This window comes from Phacochoerus africanus, chromosome 8, assembly GCF_016906955.1.
Source record: "Phacochoerus africanus isolate WHEZ1 chromosome 8, ROS_Pafr_v1, whole genome shotgun sequence".
Classification (NCBI taxonomy): Eukaryota; Metazoa; Chordata; class Mammalia; order Artiodactyla; family Suidae; genus Phacochoerus; species Phacochoerus africanus.
The window spans coordinates 95,403,094-95,431,077 of record NC_062551.1 but is presented as its reverse complement, the minus strand read 5'-3'; the positions used below and the strand labels follow the sequence as shown (position 1 = coordinate 95,431,077).

Below are 27,984 nucleotides of genomic sequence, written 5' to 3'. Positions count from 1 at the left end.
GTGAGTTTGGTATTAATTTTATTCTATTTTCTGTATAACTTTAAGTACATAAAGGTTTATTTCCACAGGCCTCAGGAAATGGGTAGAAGTCACAGGACAGTCTCTCTTCCCATCAAAAAAAGTTGCATATTTTGGTAAAGTGTTTGTCCTAGAGGAAAAGCTGAAATTTACATTAGCAGTGCTGTGCAAGATTCTTACATAAGACCTAAAACCAGCCTGCAATGGAGATTTTAGTCCTCTGTTGAGGTGCCCAGACAGAAGCCAAAAGCTGTTGAGCATGACGGGGCAAAGGAGGCAGCGAAGATGGAGGAAGGGCACCTAGCATGAAGGAAAAGGGAAGCCAGATTCCTGGGAATGGTGTGGTTTTTTCTCTCTCTCTCCTTTAAAATCATCTCTGTAGGAAGGTGCTAGGCAGGGGCCCCAGAGAGAGAGAGGGTCCAAGACTCCTTTAGCTGGCCTGTGTACAGGGCACTGCCACAGCAGCTAACACAGGAGAACCTATGATCTGGGCTTCGGGCAGACGCAGGATGGAATGCAGAAGGAAAGGAATGCTTGTAGAAAATCGTTTTGCTTGGAATGCTAGATGGCCAAGCTTCAGCCTTTGGTCCTGTGCAACCCTCGCCTTGTCAACAGTGAAAATTAGTTTAAGTAAAAAGAACCAGCTAGAATCACACCAGCTTCTGCTACCTTCATGCTCACTGTTAGAAAGATTAACTTGGTGTGAATGTTCTGATCTGTTAATTCCTGGGGACTGTTTTTTTTTCTTCCCAAAAGACTTTGTTGGTCAAATAACCCCAAAGGCCGAAAGCTAAAACATACCCGGTCCTGGTCTACGGTTCCTTAAGAATGGACGGGCGGTGTGGTTGAGCTGACAAGGAAAAGCTGCCCCTTCCTGCTGAAGATCAAATGACCTGCTATCCCACCCCAAATCTCAGCCTGAGGTATATTTCAGTGAAGGCAGGTAGCTGTGCTTCTCAAAGCAGAGAAGCATTTAAGAGCAGAAAGGTAGAGGAAATCCTAGAAAAGAACCATCTTGATACAGATTTATCCCACGGTGTGAGGGAGAGGGCAAAGAACCCAGTGGCACTTCGCTTATCCAGCAATTTCTGTCACTGTGGTGACCAACTTCTGCCCATTCCATATGGTCTTGAACTGCTCAGGGACTGGGAACTCATTCTGCAAATAAAGAAACAACAGATTTAAATCAGAGCTAAACAATATGCTGGGGTTAATTAAATCTTATGCTTTTCTCCCAACACTTGCTCATACTGCACTCTGAGAACAAGCAGGACGTAACAAGAGAGAAACTGGAACCCAGCTGTGAAAGCACGGCTACGGAACTGGCAGCCACCTCCGCCACCATGGATACAGTGAAGAAGGAGCATCACAATGCAGGAATGAGAACCGAGGCTCCAAAGCTGGACAGAGGGAGGTCTGAATGTGTTTCCTACTGTTCAGTGACCTTGGACAGAATTGAACCTATGAAGTGTAGATGGGAATGTGTATGGCTTCCTGGCATCAGCTCAACAGGGTGCTGTGACTCAATCTCACTCCTCTTTACTACCCTGAGCATCTGCCCAGCCCAAGAATGACAGAAACCATTGTCCTTTGGGGGTCTACTTTGTGGGATGGCCTCACGCTTCTGTGGGCTTGAGTGTGCACTGCTGGGCTGGACCCAGTTGGGTGCACACTCCATCAACTAGCTTTCTTTCTTTTCCCTTCTGTTTTTAATGGGTTTTGTTTTTGTTTTTGTTTGTCTTTTGTCTTTTTAGGGCTGCACTCACAGCATATGGAGGTTCCTAGGCTAGGGGTCTAATTGGAGCTGTAGCCGCCGGCCTGCACCAGAGCCACAGCAATGTGGGATCTGAGCTGCATCTGCAGCCTACACCACGGCTCACAGCAACGCCAGATCCTTAACCCACTGAACGAGGCCAGGGCTCGAACCCGAAACCTCATGGTTCCTAGTCGGGTTCGTTAACCACTGAGCCAGGACAGGAACTCCTTCCCTTCTGTTTTTAGGTCGTGCTACTCAAGTGATCACGAAACTTACGAAGTCACCGCCTTCTGTAGGAATGAGGACATTCATCTCAGAAGATTTGGCACTGACTATCTCACAATCCAGGGAATTCTTGCTCAGGTAAACGTGGCAGCCGTCTGTTTTGTTGATCGAAATGGTTGGCACTTTACCCATTACCTGCAGGGGAAATCGAGAGCACTGAGTCTCAGCAGCCGGGACAACAACAATAAGCTTTCGCTGCTGCTCAAGATTCGGCAACTACACGAAAACTTCACAGGTGTACAACAGATACCAGATACTAGAGGTGGGTGGGAACTGGGTGCTGGGAAAGGGCTCTCAATAAGGGCCAACTCCTTTCCTGCCACATCCAAAGCAGCTCAGTTTACGCACTCTGGAGAGTCAGATTCCCACCACAGTGACATCTGTGGGTTGGCTGGGTCTCTTTCAATTAATTCCTCAGGGATCAAAGGAAGGAGCCAAGACATCAAGTTACCTGAACTTTGACATCCCGACTATTGATTATCTCCACAATGCCCACCACGTCATCGAACACCAGACCAAGTTTCTTACAGTTATCTAGGAGAAGAAAGGGAGCTGTTAACAGTGCAACTTGAAAGGAAAGCCCTGTATTTAAGAATCTCTAGAAATAGGGTAGGTATGGGTACAGTCCTCTCAAGCTCTAGGACAGAGCCTGCCTAGGCCAAGAACAAGAACTCACCTACTGTAATGGAGTTAATTTTGCCCTTGATTTGCAATGTCGAGTTGACGCATTTGAATATGTAAGCCACCTGTTTCAGCTCTGTGTCATCTATCACCAGGTTGGAAACATTCTCCTGATTTTCCTGTTAAAGAGAAAATTTAGGAATCTCATCACTAAGCACACACTACACCCTCAAAAACAGACTCTCCCAAACTTTCATTCTTGCCGTCTGAGCCAGAACCCTGCACTCGTTTGGCTGTGCTCCATTTAACCCACTCTGTGCTCTGTCCCCACTTCTTGTCCTCCCCCAGTCCTGGCATTTTTAACTCACCACTCTCCACTTCTTGCCCTCCAGTTCAAGTAGAGCTGGCTCCTTCTTTGTGACTGGTTTGGGGGATGGGCTGATTCCAGGTTTAGATGCAGAGAATGGTTTGGGGCCAGTTCGTACGGGCCCACTCTGAGCCTTCAAAGCAGGGTTCTTGTGAGTCTTCATGTCATCGGATACGTGTTTCAGGGCTGTAAGAACAAGAGCTGCCTTGCTCCTGTCCTTCCTACCAGGGCTCTGGGCTGAGCCAATAACCAACTACTGCTATCAGAAGTTAAGCTGATCTTGAACAGAATACACAAAGCCAAAATCAGAGCCTTTAAGATGTTCTCTCAGGAGTTCCCGTCGTGGCACAGTGGTTAAAGAATCCGACTAGGAACCATGAGGCTGTGGGTTCGATCTCTGGCCTTGCTCAGTGGGTTAAGGATCCGGCGTTGCTGTGAGCTGTGGTGTAGGTTGCAGACGCGGCTTGGATCCTGCATTGCTGTGGCTCTGGCGTAGGCCGGTGGCTACAAGCTCTGATTGGATCCTTAGCCTGGGAACTTCCATATGCTGCCGGAACGGCCCAAGAAATAGCAAAAAGACAAAACAAACAAACAAACAAAACATGTTCTCTCACATGCTGCTTTGGAGAAGCACTTTTATGATTCCTCTTCTACCCCAAGGTTAAATTAGAAAGTACCACTAAAAAAATAAAATGAAACATGGAATGTGTGTGTATTGGGCGATGAGTATGTGAGTACAAGAAAAAGATCTAGAAAGAAAGATGCACACCAAATATTTACTCATAATGTCGTTTTTAAAACAGGGAAGAAAAAATAATGTGATAATAAAGAAAATTTGGTAAAAGAAAAAAAAACCCTCACCCACAGCAAACCTACCATCCCAGTCAGTTAAAATCTGAAACTCTTTCAATAATTTTTCTATTCATAGTTGTTTTTTATTTAGATATAAGCATACACACTGTTTAAGAAATTTGGTTTAACCAATTAAACATTTTCTCATGTTAACCTACAGTTTCTAAAAATGTCTTTTTTAATCACCCTCGACAGGCTAACACATGCCTTATTCTTGAACATGGCACAATCTATATAACCAATACTAGCCTTTTAGCTCCGCCAGTCCTTGTGGTTATAGTTTTTGTTCCCTCCAAAACACTGGATGGTTCACTGCAGAAAAAGGCTTAATGGCTGCATAATATTCCATCAAGAAGAACCTGCCAGCTAACCATTTTTCTTACAGTTGGATGTATAGGTTGTTACAGTATTTTTAGCTACTATAAATAACATTTTTAGCTACTATAAATAACAATGTCTAAAACTTGTTCTTTCAATATTTTTATAGGTAGATTCCTAGAAGAGTGATGCGGTATAATTTAGACTTTCACCCACTGTGTATAAGGGTATCCACTTTCTCTATACCCACATTAGGTTATTCTTTTTTGTTTGTTTGTTTGTTTTTGTTTTTGGCCATGCCCATGGCATACCAAAGTTCCCAGGCCAAGGATCGAACCGGAGACACAGCTGCAACCCCAACCACAGTAGTGACAATGCCAGATGATCCTTAACTTGTTGAGCCACCAGGGAACTCTAACATTAGGTCATTCTTATGCAGAGTCTCCACATGACTAATATATATCCTCGGAGGAAGTTAACTCCCACCCCCGATGATGACTGCCCAAAGAGACCATCTGGTAACATGAAGAAAGCTTTGGGGAAAACTGCCGGCACCAAGCCTTGGTACCATAGGGTACTCTGTATAAGCTCCTTAATATTAAATTATTTCCTATGGGGAGAGGGCCTTCCCCAGCTATAATGACCCATTTTTCAATTTCCATTTAAGCCAGCTTTGCTGTCCCTTTTGGCAACCGGAAGGAACATGGCAGTCCAGATGAATTCTCCCATACACAAACCACAGTTCTGGTTTACAGGCTGTCAGGTCTTTAGTTGTTAAGTTCTTGCCAAAACAACTTACCGCACCAACTCTTCTTGCCAAAGTATTTGCTTACCGTGTGTGATGCTCTCCCCTTGATTAATCTGCGCAAACAGTGCTGAGCGTGAGGCAGACTCATCTGAGCCTGAACTGGTGGGGACTGGGGGCGGAGGTGGGCCTGGTGGAGGAGGAGGAGGACCCGATCCAGCAGAGGGTCCAGATGGCAATCCACTCAGTTCTTTAGCCACGGGCCCCTGGAACAGTAAGCACAGGTAACACAGCCTCTCTTCCCCTCTGTACCATCTCCAACAGGGTCTCTGTGTGTCCAGGATACACAGGATACCCACTGGAGCCCTCCATACAATGGTTAAGGCTCCCGACCCAAACCCAATGTGGCTTTATTCCTTCTCCCCCTTTCCTGAGATCTAACTCAGCTCCATTTTTCGACCCTCACTTTTTTCCATCTGCCTCTACCTAATTCCAGCTCTAAACCTGTATTTCTGAAAATTAACTTAGGGTGTCACCAGTATCTCAGCTTCATAAAGGCCACGACTGATTTCACCATCTCCCCTGCTGTACAATCCCCATGTTTCTACTTCAGTGAAAGACATTACCAACCAAGCTTGACTATTCAATCTTCTTTGAGTTTTCTAAATCCCTCAAACTCATTAAATCTTTTTATTATCCTACGACATCCTGTAAATTCTTTTGTACCAGGCCCTAGCACCATAAGCACTTCCATAGTCTGGCATAAGCCCTTACCCCTAACCTATATACTAAATACTAAGACTCTTTTAAGGACAAATCTGATTATGATCACTGTCTTGCTCATATATTTATAGTTACTTATCACCTATTATAAGGTCTAAAAGTCTCAACTATCTTCCTTTCCAGCCTTTCCTTCTAAAAATGAGTACCTCTCCTTATTAAAGCCAGATGACCAAGCTCCACACTTACCTGCATTTACTTTAAGCTTTGCTATTTGCTAGTATCCCCTGTTCTTCCACTTCTGTCCTATACTTGAAAAGCCTCAGATCAGAGTAAACCTCTTGAACGTACAGTCTGTCCTAATGAGAATCATTTCTCCTCCTCATGCTCTGTAGTGTGTCCGTATCTTTATTATAGCACTTAGCTGGGTGATTTGTATTGGGGTTTTGTATCTATATTTTCAAGCTTCATTTTTAACAATTTTTCTTTTTACAGCCGCACCTATGGTATATGGAGGTTCCCACACTGGAGCTGCAGCTGGCCTATGCCACAGCCATGCTTGCTCTGAGCCGCATCTGTGACCTACACCACAGCTCACAGCAACACCAGATCTTTAACCCACTGAGTGAGGCCAGGGGTCAAACCTGCGTCCTCATGGATGCTAGTCAGATTTGTTTCCGCTGAGCCATGACGGGAACTCCTACTCTTTTTTCCCCCTTTGCTTCTGTTCTTTTTCTACCCTCCACTGAAAAGACTAGCATTCCTTCTTGGACCTTGGCAATGCTAAGGTCTAAGAAGCCTGTAGATCTAGTCCTGGAGGAATGAAGGGATGAAAGGAGGGAAGGAGGATTTACTAACCGTTTTGCTCCAGGCCAGTCCAGTCGTATGGAACTCCTTAATGTAAGCCTGCAGCTCTGTCCATATACTCAAGTAAGCTTTGACCCAGTCCACGTGCTTCTTATCCCTGGGAGAATTAAAGAGCTCATCACAGACAGCCGGGGTGTGTTAACAACAGTGATTCCAGAAGCCCTCCTATCTGAGTTCACATCCTCCTGCCTGTGGCATTTCTCAGGCTTTGCTCAGTGGCAGCTTTTTTTAAAAATCATAACTGAGCTTTTTTTGTGTCCTTTTGGTTAACGGATTCTCACCCTAATTAGACCAAAGTCCATGCGGATGGGGACTTTCCAGATTATATCTTTATCTCTCATAGCAGGATTCCTCGAACTTTTTAAAAGTAGCAAAACTGTTTTTCCAAACTAGACCTTAGGCAGAACCTAATATCTAAAACTGCTAAAAGCAAACATTCTGTGTATGAAGCCATGGTAGAGAGAGCTCTCGAGCGTCACTGTGGATTGCCAGGACCTCACACAACTCAAGTGCCTTATGTCAAAATATGCCCTCCCCCAAAATAACAAAAAATAAAAAACTTCCCTTTAGGAGGAAATAATCATATTAATTTATAGAAATAGCACTGCACTCTAGTTCAAGTCTCCTCTCTTCTTATGACTATTTAACATAAAACCTAATTTCCTCAACTGTAAATTGTGGAGTACAATGGTGAGGTATAACAAAACACTGTGATGCTTAATTCCAGGTTGCTAGAAGAATTCAGGGAGCTGCCCAGTATTCTGGGACATATTTCACCCACATGAAGGCTTATTCCTTCACAAAGCAGTTACTCAACAGACGTGAGTTAACTAATGACAGACGGAAGAAAAGAAGGGTTTGGACAGTTACGCAGCTGAGTAACAGCTGCCTACAGTCACTCAAGCTCAAAACCAGCCATGGAGAAGTCAGCACTGGTGGACATTTGTGGTTGGATATACAGTGACTCCCCTTATGCAATACCCACATTGGTCAGCAGCCCTCCTCTCACTTTATCTGACCACATGAATAGTCAGGGTTATCTTCTAGTAAATTTTATTGAACCTTCTGCCACTGTGCCAGTTAGAAGTTTTCAACAAAGAAACAAAATCTTGTCTACATAGGCAAATAAAAGGGTATTAGTCTATTATTACCTCCAGCAAAACCTCCTAAACCTGGAAGGATAAGGATTAGAAGACTCAAAATGTCTTTACAAACCCTGAAGAAAAAGCAGAAGAGGAAGCAGAAACACTTCCTTCTTGCAAATTCAGCTTCCATCTTTTTTTTGGGGGGGGGGGTCCTTTTTTTTTTTTTGTCTTTTTGCTATTTCTTGGGCCGCTCCCTCGGCATATGGAGGTTCCCAGGCTAGGGGTCCAATCGGAGCTGTAGCCGCCAGCCTATACCACAGCCACAGCAACGCGGGATCCAAGCCGCGTCTGCAACCTATACCATAGCTCACGGCAACGCCGGATCCTTAACCCACTGAGCAAGGGCAGGGACCGAACCCGCAACCTCATGGTTCCTAGTCGGATTCGTTAACCACTGCGCCATGATGGGAACTCCTTTTTGGTCTTTTTAAAAAATTTTATTTTAGGGCCGCACCAGTGGCATATGGAGGTTCCCAGGCTAGGTGGCAAATTGGAGCTGCACCACAGCCACAGCAACATCAGATCCGAGCTGCGACCTATGCCACAGCTCATGGTAATGTCGTATCCTTAACCCACTGAGCAAGGCCAGGGATGGAACCTGCGTCCTCATGGATGCTAGTCAGATTCATTTCTGCTGAGCCACGATGGGAACTTCCAAATACAGCTTCTATGAGCCAATATCTATCAAACTTTCCAAAAAGCAGCCCTGAGATAAGAAAACCAACATGGCAGCCAAAGGCAGCCTTAATTTAACCAAAAGCACTACTCCAGTAAATAACCAGCTAGGTTTGTCCTTTACCCCCGAGGACAGGCTAGACTTACACATCTTTGTACTCCTTGAGGACTCGGTTTGTATAAAACATGGCAGCATCATTCATTTCCTTCACATAGGGACCAGGCTTGGGAGCCTAGAAAAAGAGAAGCTGTCAGTGACTCAGCGCTTCTCTAGCCACATCTCCTTACCTCCTTCATTCTGCCCCTTCTCTCCCCTGGAAACGGTGCTGCTCACCATAGCCACCCAACCCAGGGCCTGGATGCTTTCACTGACAGCTGACAGGTGATTGAACAACTTGCTGCCTCGGTTCTTCTCCCGAAAGGTTATTACTTCTTGGATCTGCTCGGAGATGGGTGCCAACAATTCAGAAAGCTTATTCTAGAAAAAGATGTAGGAAAAAACTGAGCTTAGTGTCTTTTTATAAAAGCTTTACATGTTACTCAACTCTTATCCTGAAGGCAAGAATTCTTCACTAACTACAATGAGCACACAAATAAGCTCTGTATTCACTCTGCACAAATTCATATGGATACAATACTGCTCATCATCTCACACTCCCCACAGAGTTCCAACTCCTCAGGCTGGATTTCGTGTTCCTTCATGATCAGGACCCATTCATACTCCAGCTGTACTACAAAATTCTATCATTTCTCCCACTTGTCTCTTTTCTGTCCCACAGGAAACACTAGCCCGTTTCTGGGCCTTCACTCATGATGGGCTCTTCCTTTTCCAGCTATCCATGTGCGTCTTTGCTTCAGGAGGAAAAGCCCCCCACTCCAGCCTCACTGGCCTCTCACAGCATCTATCATCAGCATAACCAATTCCGGCACCTTTTCACACATCAGCACAATTTATTAATGGACCCATGTGTGGACATGTTTTTCTTTCTCATTCATTCTTCAAAGGCTTTGTCTTAGCCCTCTTTTATAATCCTTAAAGCCTTCAACACACTGCTAGTTATACAGCAGCGGCTGAGAAGAGATCTGTTGAATCAAATACAATTAGAGGGCTTGGCATTTGAGCAGGCAGCTTAGCAAAATGGATGAATCTTGTGTTTCTGTATTTTCATCCTTTCTCCAAAGCTCAGTTTCCTAAACATCTCAACCCTCAGATCTTAGCATGAAAACAGACTAAAGCAGGAGTCGGCAAACTTTCTGCAAAGAGCCAGACCAAAATATTTTAGGCTTTACAGGCCATACGGTCTGCTGCTATTCCTCAGCTCGGCTGCTATAGTGCACAGAGCAGCAATAGATAATACGTAAAAGAACGGACATGGCTATGTTCCACAAAAAGTTCGTTTAAAATAGGTGGTGGGCCAGATTTGGCCTGCAGACTGTAGCCTGCCAATCCTGGAACCAAAGCAAGGGAAATATAATTGTGTGTCAGCTTCCTGATTTCTCGTGGAAAGTGTGAGGCTGGAAAAAAGGTTTAGACAAAATGCTTTAACCATTTAAGACTAAGAACTAGAGTCTAACATATTTAACATTACCTTATGCTATTTTAACATTATTTAGGCATGCCGAGGGTTCACAGGTTTTAATATGGCATTAGCAGGAAGACTTATTTAATTATCCCTCTGCCTATAAAAGCCAAATGTAGGAGTTCCCATTGTGGCTCAGTGGTTAATGAATCCGATTAGGAACAATGAGGTTGCGGGTTCCATCCCTGACCTCGCTCAGTGGGTTAAGGGTCCGGCGTTGCCGTGAGCTGTGGTGTAGGTTGCAGATGCGGCTCGGATCCCGAGTTGCAGTGGTTCTGGTGGAGGCCAGCAGCTACAGCTCCAGTTTGACCTCTAGCCTGGGAACCTCCTTATGCAGCGGGAGTGGCCCTAGAAAAGGCAAAAAGACCAAAAAAAAAAAAAGAGCCAAATGTAAAATGAAGAAACAAAACAAAATGTTTTGGCTCTAAGATATTTCTAAATTTTCTTTATTTTCACATTTTAGCAGCATAAAATTTTGAGGTAGAAATAAAGAGATGCCCAACCACCGAAGAGTGAGGGGAGAAGTAGTACTTTAGCAATTTCTTGTTTTTTCTTTTTAGGGCTGCCCTTGTGGCATACGGAGATTCCCAGGCTAGGGGTCGAATTGGAGTCACAGCCACAGCAATGCTGGATCCTTAACCCACTGAACAAGACCAGGGATCAAACTCGCATCCTCATGGATACTAGTTGGGTTCTTAACACACTCTAGAGCCACAATGGGAACTCCCTTCAGGAATTTTAGATCTCCACAACAGCCTTACCAAGCCCACGCACGGTGAAGCAGGAGAACCACTTTCTATGACCCAGAGAGTTTAGCGGACAATATGATGAATTTGGCCAAAGCCAGGAGGCTAAAAAAGACTGGGACTAGCAAAGTCCCAGGTGTAACTACAGGCCTAAGTAAACGGACAGGGAAAAAAAAAAAAAAAAAAAAAGCCAGTAGAGTCCAATATATACTCAATGGCATATTCCCATAGCAGGGCTTAAAATCTGACTCTCTGTAGGACTTGATATGAATGTACATGAGCCTGGTAGGTCCTGCACCACAGCAGTAACAACGCTGGATCCTTAACTGCTAGGCCACCAGGGGACTCCACAATAGGTCTACCCTATCTTAACATGTTGTGAGAGCTTAGCAGAAAGCTCTCAACTTGTTCTGTGCATCAAACCAAAACCAAACCAATTAGTAGTGAACTTACACCTACAGGCTGCTGGCACTGAGAGGCTGTAACCAAGAGAGCTTGCTCCAACTTCAGACCTGTATGGACCATTTCCGCCTGAAAAAGAGAGGAAAGGAGAAGAATCAGCTATCGATGATACTTTACAACTGGAGAGATCCCAAGAAGAATAACCCGAAAACCGCCACTTTCGTGTACTCTGGTAGCAACCCAGGCACTTCATGTTGATTTTCTCAAGCATTCCAGATTCTAGGGACTGACAGGAGAATTATATATATCATTGTTCCTGTTGGGACTAATCAGGGGTATATATCCAGAGTTGGAAATGAAAATAATCGGGGATAGCTTTCTTTTTTCTTTGTCTTTTTTTTTTGTTGTTGTTGTTGTTGCTATTTCTTGGGCCGCTCCCGCGGCATATGGAGGTTCCCAGGCTAGGGGTCGAATCGGAGCTGTAGCCACCGGCCTACGCCAGAGTCACAGCAACGCGGGATCCGAGCCGCGTCTGCAACCTACACCACAGCTCATGGCAACGCCGGATCGTTAACCCACTGAGCAGGGGCAGGGACCGAACCCGCAACCTCATGGTTCCTAGTCGGATTCGTTAACCACTGTGCCACGACGGGAACTCCGGGGATAGCTTTCAATATCAAGTTAGCAACTGCACATGCAGTGATATCAAGTGCACTGAAAAGTCCCTCTGACACTGCGTTATCCCCCCCAACAAAAATCTGTTCTCAAAAAACTAGAGATAAAACAAAAACAAAAAACTAGAGGTAAGAAGAAAAGCAAAAGCCTAAAGTTATGCCTCAAATTCTCAAGTTGTTTACTCCTTCAGGTTAAAGCTATTTTTCAAATGTTGGACCATGACCCATCAAAGATAATTAAATCAACTTTGCAACCCATAACCAGCACTTTATTAAGTGAAGTAGAATATATCTTAGTTACAAAGTATTTCTTACTGAGGGTCATGGTCAAAAAAGTTTAAGAAATATGAGGCTATATAAGTATTATCAAATGCAAAAATTCAAATTGATGTCATATGTTTTTTTCTGGATTTGTATTTTTTAAACATAAAAGTGATACATGTTTCAAACCTTTTCAAATGTTACATACTGTAGAAAGTAAAAATGCAAGCCCCCACACTCCATCTAAGTCCCAGTCCCACTCTCTAGAGTTAACACCACTGCCAACAGATGGTATGTTAAGAGGCTCCAAATAGATCTTCCAAAGATCAAACAACCAGTTTTGCTGAAGAGTCAATATGGTTACTGCTTACAAAGGATCACTGAGAAGACTTGCAGGAAGATTTTGGGTCTCAAAGAGAGAGTGAGAGTGTGGGGTGATGGTGACAATGTGGGTAGCAGCACATGAAGGAAGGTGGGTGGAGAGGCACCTGTCATTGCCTACTTCCTATTCTTACTGTGGGCTAAATGAAAATAACTCACATTAGCATAGCTTTAGCCTAACTACCAAGCACAGTTTTATAAATATTAAGTCATGATAATGACTCCTTTGAATAAGCCAACCCAGGCTTGGTTATATAATATGTTGGGATCAGACTGGTAGCATGTTCTCATTACAAAGATGATCTGAGCCATGTTTTATGCACCAAACAAGCTATATGTATAAAAGAAGCCCATAGAGAATATGTGCTAAAAAGCAGGGAGCCTGGAAAATTCGGAGAAACCATTCTAGTGCACAGACTGAGCTCCTCAGTGAAGATACAAGAACAGTTGCCAGGAGCCTCTCAAGGGGCTCTTAATCCATGGAAGAGTAGGATTAAGTCACCAATCCATTAAGAGGGAAAAAAAAGGGCAAAAGCTCCTTACATGTTTCTGCACATCTCCCCCGATCTCTTTACTGATCTTGAGGTATTCCGCCACAGGACCGGCCAGCAGTGAGTCAAATGCTTGCACATACGGAGCTGCTCCTGCTGAAGACAGACACACCAGGAAGAATCAGTCACACATCAGAGAGAGGTTTTGTTAAAAGCACTTCCATACGAACTTGGAAAGGCAAAGTAACACAGTAAACATAAGGCTGGAGCATGAGTCAGGAGCCTCTGTTCTAGTTCCAGGACCACCATAACAGCTTGTGTGACCCTGGCTAAGTCACCTTTCCTCTCCGAGCTTAATTTTCTTCATCAATAGAATGAAAATAAACAAAATGATCCCCTATGGTTCCTTTTAATGCTAACATTCTATGATTCAATTGGTACATGTGCAAAATGGCCAATTTGCCAATTATGTGAAGAGAGGAAAATTTTTTTTTTTTTTTGCTTTTTAGGGCCACACCCACAGTATATGGAGGTTCCCAGGCTAGGGGTCTAATCGAAGCTGTAGCGCCTGCCTACACCACAGCCATAGCAATGCCAGATCTGAGCCGCGTCTGTGACCTACGCTGCAGCTCACAGCAATGCCAGATCCTGAACCCACTGATCAAGGCCAGGGATTGAACCTGTATCCTAGTCGGATACTAGTCGGGATTCGTTTCTGCTGCGCCACAACAGGAACTCCCTGGAGAGAGGAAATTTTTAATACCACTTGTCACTTGAGTTATACTGGAGTCATTTTGCTAAAGAAAGAACAGGAAATCTCACAGAAGCAGGAAGTTCTTGCATTAAAATAACTTAACCACAGGCCTCTTTGCACAAGTCACTTCTTCCCTTATCTGTACATAGCAACACAAATGAAAGGCGATGAACCTCTTAGATTAAGTAAGTGTTTTTGGAAGTTAGCGCCAAAGGAGATAATAAGTGTGATAGAAAAATTTCAGGCCAAGACACCAAGTCTTCACTCAAAGTATTCTGCTAGACTGTATACTGCTTACCTTTTGCAGCACTGTCTCCATATCCACAGTGTGTGTCAGAGGCATGGGAGACTGCCTCCAGGCGGCCCACTGCTCTCTCCAATCTTTCTACCAGATTTTGCATGTCAGCCATAATGTACCACCTGCTGAAAAAAGATCAAATGTCATTTATTGTTTTAGTATTACATAAGACCTAGGGAGGAAAAAAAAAAACCCTGAATACCCTGGGTGTGAAGGGGATGCTAGTTCTGAGGAACAGAATCATTTTATATTAAAATGAGATGGAAAATAGTCTAACATATTTGCAAAAACACAGAGACCTCATTAAGCAAAAGAACTACCCAGGAAAGAGTGTTCACTGAAAGCAAAGGCTTGCTCATTCAAATACTTATTGAATATTTACTATGATATCACCAAATAAATATTTGTGTAAGAATTCAGATTTTACAAAGTACAGTCACATATATTATCTCAGTTTGAGCCCCTCAACAACTATTTAGGAATAGAAGGATAATTACTATACTCTCAGAGATAGGAAAAAATTTCAGTGAAGTTAAATGACTTGCTTCTAGTCACACAGTTAGCTTGTAAAGAAGCCAGTATTCAAATTCAAGTCCAGTGTTTTTTTTTTTTTTCCTAGAACATCCTGCTGCCTGCATGTGGAGTGCCCAAAACCAAGATGAATAAGCTATTTATCCTGCCCCCAATAACTTGGTCTAATAGAGGAAACTTTACATGTGCACTAACAACTATAAAATAAATAGAAAAAAATTTAAGGTGACGTAAGTCACAGACAGAATTACATAAGATTTCAGAGAAAGAATATGTCAGCTAGAAGGATCAGATAAGGACATCACGGAAAAGTTGCCAACTGAGCCAGGCTTCAAATGAGGGTGGGCAGGATCTGGATGTGCAGTGGGGGAGGAGAACAGACACATCCAGAAGAGCTTGTTATAGCTCTCTCACAAGTATTAACTTATCGAACTAGTCTCATTCAATGTCTAATATCTGGAGTTCCCGTCATGGTGCAGCAGAAATGAATCCGACTAGGAACCACGAGGTTGCGGGTTTGATCCCTGGCCTCACTCAGTGGGTTAAGGATCCAGCATTGCTGTGAGCTGTGGTATAGGTAGTAGACGCGGCTTGGATCCCACGTTGCTGTGGCTGTGGTGCAGGCCAGCAGCTGTAGCTCTGATTCCATCCCTAGCCTGGGAACCTCCATTTGCCACAGGTATGGCCCTAAAAAGACCAAAAAAAAAAAAAAAAAAAAGCAATGTCTACTATCCTAAAGAAAGTACACTCCAAAGTCGAAGGGACCTTCTCTCTGACTTGTTCCCTAAACAAGTTTATACTCTACCATCCAGACCACCACCTGGCAGGTAGAAGGTGTTCAATATATTTGTGAAGTTATGGTGAACCTGAAGTATAATATCCCAGGACTCCAGAGGGACAAGGGTCTGAAAGTTACCCACAAATACACATAAATAAATGTTAATGTTATCAATATACATTGACATAAGGTGCTTGAGACTGTGAGTGATCTCCTAAAAATCAATCAGTGAAGGAGTTCCTCTGTGGCTCAGTGTGTTAAGGATCTGGTGTTGTTATGCTGCGATTAGGGTCACTGCTGTGGCGTGGATTCGATCCCTGGCCCAGGAATTTCCACATGCCATGGGTTCGGGAGTCAGGGTAGGGGGAGAATCAGCCAGTGAAATTTCAATCAAAGACTTGACTTGGAGAGATCCCATTTCAAAGCATTAATTAGTTCAGATAACTGAAGCCGAATGAACTCAGCTCCCTTGAAGCCACCTAAACTGAACATAGCAATTACAAATCTCCCAAAGATGACGACATGCCAGAATATCTCAATTTAACATATTGTCTTCCCTGTTGAAGAGATAAGCAACTTACAAGATAAACTAAGGAAGAAAATATAATCCCATTGTTTTCTGGATATAGGCTCTGATCTCTCAGGGCCCAGTGATTTGCCAGAGAATGTTATTTAGAAAAGAATCAAAGATAAAAAAATGAGAATGTGAACCAAATAAACTCCCTGGGTTGGAGAGGTAGCAGAAGCCTCCAAATCTCTACCCCACACACAAACGGAAGAGACTACGGAGCAGACTAGAAGCATCCAAAATACTCTCCCTTAGGTTATGGCACAATCACCCAAGTATCCAAATTGCTGCCCTGTTCATTCTGGGTACTAACAGGGACTCACATATAATCCACCACACACTGTAAATCCCAAGGGAAACAGTAGTGAACGCAATAAACTCCCAAGCCACCTTCCATTAATAGACACCACCCATTCTGTTATAAAACATGTTCCTTCATACATAATGGATGCTACAGTTTGAGGCCAGTGTTAAATGGTAACACAGTACAAGTGTCTCTAAAGGCTGCCAGGGTTGGTGAATACTTACCAATCTTAAAAGCTTAATAATATAGCTTCATGGGATTTTGCTTCCTTCTTTCCCTCTTTCACTTGTACCTGAAAGCTTTCAATGGCTAAACAAGCTGTTTGACTTAAGCAGAATGAAAAAGGACAATACAAACATTATTATAGCTAATCTCATTCTACCACTAATCAAATATAGGATAACAGTACCTAGTTTTTTGGTTTTGGTGGGAGCGGAGTGAAATCTGAGATGTTATGGGAGTTCCCGTTGTGGCACAGTGGAAATGAACCACGAGGTTGCGAGTTTGATCCCTGGCCTCACTCAGTGGGTTAAGGATCTGGCGTTGCCGTGAGCTGTGGTTCACAGACGCGGCTTCGATCCCACGTTGCTGTGGCTCTGGTATAGGCCGGCAGCAACAGCTCTGATTATACCCCTAGCCTGGGAACCTCCATATACTGCAGGCGCCGCCCCCTAAATAAAAAAGACAAAAAAAAAAAAAAGAGATGTTATGGAAAAGAATGTCCAGAATCAAAGATACAGCTTGTCTTATTTCCTATGTATATACATTCATTCTGTAGGTGGTCATGTCCACTCCAAAGCTGTCAACTACCATTACGACATTACCATCTAGCTCACTTGTGATATCACCACAATCAGCTATAACTAACAACTCCCAGAGCAGTGTATCCAGCTCAAGCCATCCTTCTGGGATTCAGAATTTTAGATCTAGCTTCTACCTAGACATCTTCACCTGGATGTCCCAGAGGACATCTGAAATGTGTAAAACTCATCATCTTCCCTAACACTGCTCCCCCAGACCCCACTCTTACTGTCTCAGTAACCCATCACCATCAGCAATCACGTGATTGATCAAGACAGTTACCTGGAAACTGTTAAGCAGTACAGTACAGTGGTTAAGAGTGTTCCTTTTGTGGCTCAGTGGTTAACAAACCCAACTAATATCCATGAGGACGTGGGTTCGATCCGTGGCACAGCTCACTGGGTTAAAGATCCAGTGTTGCTGTGAGCTGTGGTGTGGGTCACAGAGGCGGCTCAGATCCCGAGCTGCTGTGGCTTTGTGTAGGCTGGCAGCTATAGCTCAGATTCAACCCCTAGCCTGGGAACCTCCATATGCCTATATGCCTCGAGTTCGGGCCTAAAAAGACAAAAGACAAAAAACAAACAAAAAAAAGAATGTTGCTCTTTAGAGAAGTTAGATAGATTGGGAGTTTGAATAATGGCACTCAACTGGCTCTGTGAAAGTGCTACCAAATTTTCTGAACCTCAGCTTCCATATCTATAAACTGGGATAACAACAGTATAAAAACTAAAGGGCTGTAGTAAGAAATAAATGAGGAAATACACAAAGAAGTACTTGATTCACTGAAAAATGGTTAGGATTCCACAAACACTACCTAAATTATCTTCTTACTAATCTCATCAGTCATCAAAATTCAAAGGCTCTATCTTATATATCTCATAAATAAATGCCCCTTGTCTTCATCCTGACTGATTAAAATTTGGTTATCATCACTTTGCCTAGATTACTGCAATAACATCTTTGCTAGTCTTCTCTAATTCCAGTATCACACCCTCTTTATCCACAGTGATTCAGAGTAAACTCCAAATAAGGGTTGCCATAATCTGGCCCTGTTTTATCTCCTACCACTCTGGTAGTTTATCTCCTGCCACACCTTTCCTCAACATTCTACAGCAACCCAGAACTACTTATATTTGGAGTGGTTCAGTGTTAACAATCCGACTAGGAACCCTGAGGTTGTGGGTTTGATCCCTGGCCTTGCTCAGTGATCTGGCATTGCTATGAGCTGTGGTGTAGGTCACAGATGCAGCTCGGATCCCGTGTTGCTATGGCTCTGGTGTAGGTCGGCAGCAACAGCTCCAATTAGACCCCTAGCCTCGGAACCTCCATATGCCACGGGTGCGACCCTAGAAAAGAAAAGAAAAGAAAGAAAAGAAAAGAAAAAGAATATACTACTTGTATTTTCCATAAGGATTTTATGCTTTCTCTCACTTCTGAGCCTTTATAATGCTATCCACTCTGCTCAGTTCCTTCCTCTTCTCAATCTGTTCCACGTCTCATAACTCGTACTGCCTTTTTCAGATTTAGCTAAGGTGTTGCCTCCTCTAGGAAGCTTTTCCGGCTTGGTATGTTTTCCCTTTTCAATCTGCCCCCTTCTCCAGAATTCCTATTGTCCATTGAATCTTAGATGAGCTATCACCACACAAGAAGCATTTCCAGTATGTGTTCCCACATCTCATTGTGCACTTATTTCTACCACACATTTAAAACACTGGTTTAAAGTTATTTAATAATCGAGAGGCAATGAGTCACCATACAGAAGAGACCATGGCTTCCCTTTGTAATTCCAGTACTCTAAATGTGGTAGGCAATATAAATATAGTAGGTTAATAAGGGTCCTTGAAAAAATAAATTAATAAGGGCCTTTACCCTCTCTCTCCTCAACACAAGTCTGGCTGCCTCCACTCTGTCAGATCTAGGAAGTAGTATGGGTTGTTTTTTTTTTTTTTCCTCCCTTTCTTAAAGTAATTGGGGGGGGTTATTTGTAGATGCTAACATTCTCATCTTTCAAATAAATGTTGCCTTCTTAGGCACAAGTTACATTCACTGATATAGAGATCTTCAAACCAAGTACCTTGATAACCTTGTTTATTAGATGATATAATATTAACTAAAAACAAAACTCCCTTATAGTTGTACATGCTTTACATCATCAAACTGTTGCTTCTTTTGAGACTTAAAATAATTTTGTGAGTTATGTTATAAAGTTATTGATCCCCATCTTTTGAATGAAGAAACTGACGGAAGTTAAAAAGCTTGCCAGATATTAAACAACCAGTGAGGACAGAACCTAAGCCTTGAGCAGAAATTCTGAGGCTCTTCCCACCACTCCACAATTAAGTGACTAAGTAGTCCATTCATCACAGCATCCAGCCCCAGTTATTTTTACAGCACTGTGGGTTCAAGGCCTCTTTATGGTGTTTTTAGTCACATTACTAGCAGCTTTCAATTTCTCTGATTTCAGTTTCCTCCATGAAGGCCAGTATTTTTTTCACATTCAATATAGCTTAGGCATACTTTAAAGGCAAATATTTAAAATAAGGTTTTTTCCCAAGAATATGGAACTGCCAGAGCAGAAAACTATAGCTCTGCCTAATCTTGCTATCTATGATTTCTGAATGACAATAGCCAAGAACAACACGTAAGCCTGTATAAATGAATGCATGGATTCCCACTTATTTAAGCATTTGTCATAAAAGCTTCAGAAGGAGAAGCAGTTCTAATTACACAAGTTTAAATAAAACTAGGATTCAGGAATACCAATTCTGTTATGTATTAATTGTGTAACTTAAGGACAGTCATTTAATGGATCCTCACTTAGCACACAGAGATGTAAGGATCAAAGGATCATTTTATAGATGAGTAGTCCCTTTAGGAGCCTTAAAATGCAGTTCGAATGTGAAATGTTATCACTGCATACTGTGTGCTACAATACAGGCTCCAGAAGCATAAGAATTTATCCGTTCTTTCCACCCTCAATCTCCCAACCACTCTTCCCAACCCTATACACAATGTGCAGCACCTAGAACAACCTGGCACACAGAAGACACTCATAAAATGAAAGTGCTTAGTTTTATGGCAGCTACTGAAGAAATGGAAGACCCACGGTCTCTGCCCTCCAGAAGCTTTCATTCTTTTGGGGAAGGACAACACAAATGAAATAGGCCAGGGGAATAAATATTGAAGACTATATTTTTGAAGTTCTGTGAGAGATAATATAATTTCATTTGGATTGGGAAAAGTTAAAAGTCAATCCATATATTGGAGCCTTTCTTTGTAGAATGTTGTACAGTCCTGAATTATATGGTATAAATGAATACGTGGAGAATTCAGAAGAGATCAGTGAGGACTAGAGATAGTCGCAGGAGGGAAAAAGTAAAAGGAAAAAGGAAGACATCCAGAGCAATGAAAACCAAAAAAGACCAAGAAGGCTATATACAGAAAGCATGAGTGAGTCAGCCCACTTAGTATCATAAGCAAGTTGAGCTAGGTTATGGAGAGCAATGAGAGCCAAGCAGTATTTGAATTTGATGTTGTGATAAATGTGAACCCATTCAAAGGTTCTGGGTGAAGGAAAGTAAAAGTTTTATAAGACTGTTTATAGAATGGGATCAGGAGAGAAATTACAGTCTAGGTTAGTTAGGTTGAAAGCTGTTCATCTAGGTGTAAAATAAAAGTGCTATTGCAAAAAATATTTTTGATATTACAAAGGAAAAAAAGAATCACTTTTAGGCAACTAAGTGACCAGCACCCGAATTAATGGTATAACGGTAAAATAGTTTTTCTGCCCTGAGGTAGTCTAGCTGGAGCAACAAAGCTACTTTCCACCAAATCACGGGCTCTCAGGATTAAGAGGGAGTCTAGAAAATCACCTTGTAGAAACACAATCTGATCAGAGAACAGACCTTTCAACATTCTCAGCAATTAATTAGTCAGATAGCCTCTGTTCAAATAACTTCAGTGTGGAGAACTCAAGACTGGTGGAGGCAGCCCATTCCATTCACACAGCTCAAAGTATTTAAAAGTTCTTCCTTATATGGAGGCAAAATCAGTCTCCCTGCAATTTCCACCCACTGATCTTGGTTCTGCCCTTGGAGGTCACATAGAACAAGTGAGCATTAAACAGAGAACAAGTATTAACTGTGTGGTACTGACTACTGAGTACAGTAGCATTCAGAGATGGGAGTCAAAGACGACTCTAGAGTTACAAATCCAGGGGCATAAGAGAATGATGACACTATAGGCAAAAACAGGTTTCTGGCACGTTCTAGTTAAGGTAAGAAGATGAGTTCAATTTTGGATACACAGTTTGAATAGAAGATGAAGCCTCCAAGTGGAAATGTCCAGTAATTAGTTAGAAATAAAGCTCGGGGAAGGATCAAAGCTGGAGATCAATGTTCACAAGTCATCAGCAAGAAATGTCAGAAAGTCATGAGAATGGATAGGTTTTTGAAGGGATATCATGCAAAGCAAAAAGAAACCGTAAGCTTGATTCTCCAGCAATTTCTTTTGTGATTTGAAAGAAAAATCAGAAATGGTCAGTGATTCCTGCCAAAGCTGCTTCATACTTTCATCACTCTAACAATTCAAACAACCCAATTCCTTCTGCCTGTCATTCAGAAGTAAATGGAACCAGGTTACTTCTGCAGTTCTTGCCTCATCTCACCAGGCAATTAAGGCAGTGGAATGAATTTCTACTTGTAGGAAAATGCTATGCTTAAAATGTTTTCTACTTTGATAGCTGTTCCTCCAAGTCATGCCCTTAAATAAAGTTGAAAAGAAAAACAACTACACAAGTCACCCTGTACACTGTGGTAACCTAACTGATCTGCTTCAAAACGCTCCTGTTGGCCTTTACTTTATAATTCTGTTCCTGAGATGATATCCTGAGAAAGTAATCCTAACGCAGGAAAGTGATAGGCATGAAGATGTTCACTGCAACGTTAGCACCGACTTCTAACAATAGGGGAATATCTAAGTGCAATGTGAAAACAGATTTGAAAGGAACACAAAATTCACAATATTTAGTCACATTTGAGAGATGGAGTTTTGGACAATTTCCCTGTTTTCTAAACTTTTAAAAAACACAGTAGTTATGTAATTTCTTTATAATAAAACAAATAAAACAGTTCCACTTGGATATCTCCCCATCCCAAAACTCTAAGGCACCACTAAACTCTAAGGCATTAGTTAATTCTATTCCTAACAATATAGAAATGTTCATCATAGGCTCTAACATGTTACAAAGTAAGACCTAGACATGCTAATGGGATTCGTACAAGTTGGCTGATTTAACCCAGAAACCAAAGAAGAGACACCACTTTGCCCCAGTAAAGATGCCATCTAAATCTAACCCAAATCAGGAGCCACTGTTCTTCCCCAAGTGTCTGGTTTCGCTGATGAAACCAATGACATTTAGTGCCTGAGTCACCGCTACCTGAGGTTTTGACTAAAAGAGAAAGAAAGAAAGGCTTATCTTCTGGGGAGGGGGAGAGAATCCAACCCACTATCAGCACATGTCTCCTGTTTCCTCCTTAAACATGGTCCTCTATCTGAAACTCCAGGAGTGAGTAAAGCTAGTAATAGTGTACAAGCTGAAGTCAGACTTGGGAACTAGCTGCTTCAATGCTCTAGGGCAAATAGATAACTTTGTGTGGTCATAGGTTCCCCTCTTGCTTACATTCAAGGAATATTACGAAGACTAACAGCATAAGAACATTTAGCAGGTAGCTTTTACACTGTATAAGGAAAAACTGCATTGGCTGATTTTAACTGGTAGCTGCTTTAAACAGAACAGCATTTCCCATTCTCATGCATAAAGACAGATTCAAGGATGCCACTTGTCCCTAGCCATGATTCAGTTACAGCTAGGGATATGAAAAGATCTGTGACTGTAAGTCTATAATTAACTTAAGTATAGGAATTTTAATGACCTCTGGAGGAAGAAAAAACAAAACAAAACAAAAAACAAAAAAAGCAAGCTCAGGAGTTCCCGTTGTGGTTCAGTGGTTAACGAATCCGACTAGGAGCCATGAGGTTGCAGGTTCAATTCCTGGTCTTGCTCAGTGGGTTAAGGATCTGGCATTGCTGATGAGCTGTGGTGTAGGTCGCAGATGTGGCTCGGATCCTGCGTTGCTGTGGCTCTGATGTAGGCCAGCAGCTACAGCTCTGATTAGACCTCTAGCCTGGGAACCTCCATATGCCACGGGAGCGGCCCTAGGAAAAGGCAAAAAGACAAAAAGACAAAAAAAAAAGCAAGCAAGTAAGCTTACTCTTACCATTAAACATTTCAACTATAACTATTTTCCAGTCAAATGGAAAAATTTGATACAAAAGGTCTGGTAACACAAGGCAAACAAAGCTGCATTGTAGCTGAGAAGTATTTTTAGAGCTGTGATAGTTTTTATTAGGTTTACATGGTGGTATATCAAGAAGAAATAAGTTCATGATGAGTACTATAGCTGCATTCATTAAAGATGATGAAACTAAAGTTAACCCTTGAACAACGGGGGGGGGGGGGGGGGGGGAAATATATGTGCACCAGCCCTCAGTGCAGTGGGAAATCCCAGAATAAATTTACGGTCAACCCTCCTTATCCGCCCGTATTAAGTGGACCCACTCAGTTCAAACTCCTCTTAAAGAGCCAACTGTGTAACAGTTTTACCAGTCAAAATAAATGTTGAATACCAACATCATATATATATGCTATTTAAAATAAATGATAAGGAGTTCCCGTCGTGGCGGAGTGGTTAACGAATCCGACTAGGAACCATGAGGTTGCGGGTTCGGTCCCTGCCCTTGCTCAGTGGGTTAACGATCTGGCATTGCCGTGAGCTGTGGTGTAGGTTGCAGACGCGGCTCGGATCCCGCATTGCTGTGGCTCTGGCGTAGGCCGGTGACTACAGCTCTGATTGGACCCCTAGCCTGGGAATCTCCACATGCTGCGGGAGCAGCCCAAGAAATAGCAAAAAGACAAAAAAAAAAAAAATAAACAAAACAAAATAAAATAAAATAAATGGTAATCCATGTCCACTAAACCAAGCTGTCTAAATGCAGGTAAACAAAACAGGAGTTTATAGATCTCCAATACAGGGGAAATATAAATCTGCTGACTTGTGCTGTCAACTAACACTAACATTATGAACAATTCTTGATGCCTCAATGAAACCCATGGTTCATTCATTGCAGGGTGCCCAGTGCTTATCGTGTACCATACACTGTGTTAACTAACTATTGCCATGGAGCTTGCCCTCACATAATTGAGCTGGAGAGATAAGACACTACACAATCATAGACATGATACTTCCTAATGCACTGTGCTCAATAAGGCAGTTTTGTCCTCCAGGACACATTTGGCAAGGTCTGAAGACATTTTTGGTTGTCACAACTGAGGGAGTACCACTGGCAAATAATGAGTAGGGGCTAGGGATATTCCTGAAATCCTACAATGTATAGGACAACCCCACAAAATGAAGAAGTATCTGGCCCAGAATGCCAATTATGCCGAGGTTGAAAAACCCTGTTCTAATGTAATAACGAGCAAAAGGTAAGTTTGAGAGGGACAAATAAAATACTAATGTAATAGTTTAGGGCTTTCTAAATTAGAATGTCAATCTTTACCACCCAAAACTAAGATAAGAGTCTGACTGTGGAGAACTTTTAAATTGGACAACAGAGTTTAGACTTGATTCTTTGGGAAAATGAAGCCAGTGAAGGGTTAACCAAAATGAAATGGTTCTTTTCAAAATATAGTCTAGTTGTGGTAGAGAAGCTAAAGTACAGGTAAGAAAGCCAGCTCAGTAGAAAATAAAGAAAGAAATTGATGATAAGTCACGGGAATAAATAATCATTAGGATTGGCTAAGATATAGCTTGAGCATCCTCAAATTTCAAATCTCAGGATTAAATTTCAAACCAGAGGGTTCAACTTCCAATGACATAGCGTTTGCTTAAGTAAAATGAATCTTTGATTCACCATGCTTCACAGAAAACTGAAAGGAGGAAGTCGCTTTTTAAAGGCTTAGTCCCTGATTTAAAAAAAATAACTGCAAATAAACAAATGTTATGTATAAGCAAGAAAAGGAGTGGGGAAAAAAGATCACTGTTCAGGTTGGAAATGAAACATTCTTATAAACTAAGCAGCTAACCTCCTCAAAGCAAAAATACACTGCATCTTAACAATACCACTACTTTTGGTTTTCAAGGTAGGTTATATTTGACAAAATACTTTTTTTTTCCTTCTTTTTTTTTTTTTTGGCTTTTTAGGGCCAAACTCGAGGCATATGAAAGTCCTCAGGCTAGGGGTCCAATTGGAAATCGGAGCTGCAGCTGCCAGCCTACGCCACAGCCACAGCAACGCCAGATCCCAGCCACATCTTTGACCTACATGGCAGCTCACAACAATGCCAGATCCTTAACCCACTGTGCAGGGCCAGGGATTGAACCTGCATCCTCATGGATTCTAGTTGGGTTCATTATTGTTGAGCCACAACAGGAACGTACTTTTATTTAAACTCCTCCAAAACATAAGTTATGTCCATCTGATTGATGAAGTATTTCTGGGGAAGAAAAAGGTGGGAAATTTCTGCAGAAATTTCTTTATACTAGACCACAGCAACTAAAACAAGTAGCGAACAGTTAACTACAGAATAAAATCCAAATGCATCAAACAAGTCATCAAAAGCCTTTCACAATCTGGCAGCATCTATTTTTTTTTTTTTTCGGCCTTATCTTCTCCTATAAACTCCAGGCTCCGTTACTTCCATGAACAGTATAAATCCTCTCCTGCCTCCACATCGTTGTTCTTGTGGTTTCTTCTAGTTGGGATACCTTATTAGATATCTTTTCTTAAACATGCTGTAAACTCTTCAAACTAAGTATGTCCAAAATTCATTTTCTTTTCATGTCACCTCTCCCACTTAACCCTCCTCTCTCTTATCTTGATGAATGGTACTACCCAGTTCTCTAAACCAGAAAAACAGATAATTGTTCTAGACTATTCCAATTTTTTTTTCATTCCCATAAACAATCAGCCTCCAACTCTATGGATTCCATCACTTTAATACTGCTCAAATCTGATCCCTCCTCTCTTTCCCATTCTCATTGTCTTGGTTCAAGTCATGTTCAAGCTTCCAAAACACTGGTCTACTTCCCCATTATGTTTCTTCCCACTTGACAGGCTGAACTAAAACATCAATCTAACCACATTATTTGCCTCCATAGAGCCTTCTAAGCCTCCCCACAGCTTTCAGGGTGAGCTCCAAATTCCTTAGCATGGCTTACAAGGGTCTTCATATAAATTCCCACCACTACCCACTTCCTCGGTTTCTCCAAACATTACTGGAATTCCTGTCATGGTTTTCCGCATGTCCGGATCTTCATGTCCTTGCATTTGGACTCTCCAGATTCACTATATGGTTAAATAAATCTGAATAAATCCTAAATAAATTCACTATATGGCTAAACAATTCCAACTTCCTCCCCAAAGCTGGAAACCTGGCTCAAGTATTCTTCCTCTGTGTGAGCCTTGCGCTCACACAGTGCACCATGACACTGAAAGTCACCTCTGATTTGTCTGCCCCCTCCTCCACTCCATGAGAACGTCTGAATTCTTAGCCACCAGCGCCAAGTCCCCCATTTAATATGTGTTTCACACCTATTAAGGGCTCAATAAATGACTGGTGAATGATGAAAGTGCTGGGCTGTCCCTGGTTTTTACTTGGACAGGGATCCCTATAAAGAGCTTCAACCGACACCATTCTGATACTAACCTCTGCCTTAAGTTTCTCACTCTCTTTTCAAAGAACTTTTCATTGTTCAAAATTCATCTTAAACTCTGCTTCTGCAGAAGGGATTTTCCTGCGCCCCTGTGGCATACTTCTAAAGCACCCTGTTCTTCTTCCCTAACACTCATCATATTTATAGTTACTTGTTAAACTCTCTGCAAACACTGTCAGCTCCATGATGGCAGGGTCTACCTTGTTTTGTTTCTGCATTCTCTGCACGTGGCAGAGTGCCTGACACGGAATAAACACAATTTGTTGCACTGAATTTCATCCCCTGAGGTACAGAGATCCCCACTTAAAGGATGAGAAAAACGAGGCTCAAAGGTAAATCAAGCACCTATGGCTACCGATGCTTAGCAGTGGGGCCAGACCAAACACGAGCCAAAGGGTTTCAAGTCCAGAAGTATGCAACACCTTTGACAGAGTTAACTGGGCTTTTTCGGATAAGCGCTATAGACTAGGAGAAACGGGAGGTTATCTGATCACAAATACAAAGATCTGCCCCTCTCTTAAAAAAAAAAAAAAACAATTCCCCAGGCAATCCAAACAGGCTGCACGCATCGGAGAACCTTTAACCTGCAATAGTCCACGAGACGACACCTCCTGGAAGACCACTCCAAGGTAGAGAGAGAAGGTCCTGGGAAATGAACGCGGGAAGGATCTGAGGCTGATAATCTGAAAAACTACGGTCTAGATTCCGATTGTTTCCCTCACTCGCTGTAAGATCTTAGACCAGCCCGTCTCTCCGGGGATCGATTTACCCATCCGAGCAATGGGACAAGACCAGGGATAAGGAAGACTAAACAGATCTCAAAGGTTCCTTTCAGTCAGGACGAGCACCTCAGAAACCAGGCCTCCGCTGAAGCTGATGGTCAGAACTGCGAGGTCCAGCGGAGGGGGCCTCCCCAGGAGAGCCTAGCTCAGCTGGTCACCCCGGCCTCACCTCACGAGACCGCGCCCAGGCTCTCAGGTCGGCCTGAGGGCCTCGCCGCGGAGCCCCTCAGGAGGGCTCACCGCACGCGCCTAGGCCAGAAAAACCATTAACAAAGCCAGGGGCCAGTGGGCCTCGGAGGGGACCCCAGTCCGTACATGGACGCGCACACTCACCTCAGAGTTCCTCACCTCGGGACTGCGATCAGCCGCTCTCCACTTCCGGCAAGAACCGCCCAGCAATCTTCGCGCGACCCACTTCCGGGCCCTCACTGGGCGCGGCACCCCCACCGGAAATGAACGGCCGGCTGAAACGCCTGGCCGGAGGAGGG

At 42.7% G+C, this 27,984-nt stretch overlaps 1 protein-coding gene across 10 annotated transcripts; it reads right to left on the bottom strand.

Annotated features, from left to right (window-relative positions):
• Position 1: 1 nt before the first annotated feature.
• Positions 2-27,984, bottom strand: CAP1 (cyclase associated actin cytoskeleton regulatory protein 1). 10 transcript variants are annotated; one of them, XM_047793499.1, is made up of 13 exons: positions 27,830-27,984; positions 13,957-14,081; positions 12,957-13,060; positions 11,149-11,226; positions 8,704-8,847; positions 8,517-8,602; positions 6,541-6,646; positions 5,051-5,228; positions 3,049-3,233; positions 2,736-2,859; positions 2,511-2,593; positions 2,051-2,194; positions 2-1,176 (listed from the first exon to the last, which is right to left on the bottom strand). In XM_047793499.1, the coding sequence occupies exons 2-13, from the start codon at positions 14,066-14,068 to the stop codon at positions 1,093-1,095; spliced, it is 1,428 nt and encodes a 475-aa protein (XP_047649455.1). In that variant the 5' UTR covers positions 14,069-14,081; positions 27,830-27,984; the 3' UTR covers positions 2-1,092. The 10 variants fall into 10 exon arrangements, with proteins under 10 accessions (XP_047649455.1, XP_047649463.1, XP_047649461.1 ...); XM_047793507.1 differs by having other exon boundaries at positions 11,155-11,226; XM_047793505.1 differs by having other exon boundaries at positions 12,957-13,057.

Coding starts and splice junctions, on each gene's coding strand:
- CAP1 (XM_047793499.1), bottom strand. CDS start 14,068: ATGGCTGACATGCAAAATCTGGTAGAAAGATTGGAGAGAGCAGTGGGC. Junction 8,848..11,148: donor AGTGCCAGCAGCCTGTAGGT/GTAAGTTCACTA, acceptor ATCTTTTTCTAG/AATAAGCTTTCTGAATTGTT. Junction 8,603..8,703: donor CCCTGGGTTGGGTGGCTATG/GTGAGCAGCACC, acceptor CTCTTTTTCTAG/GCTCCCAAGCCTGGTCCCTA.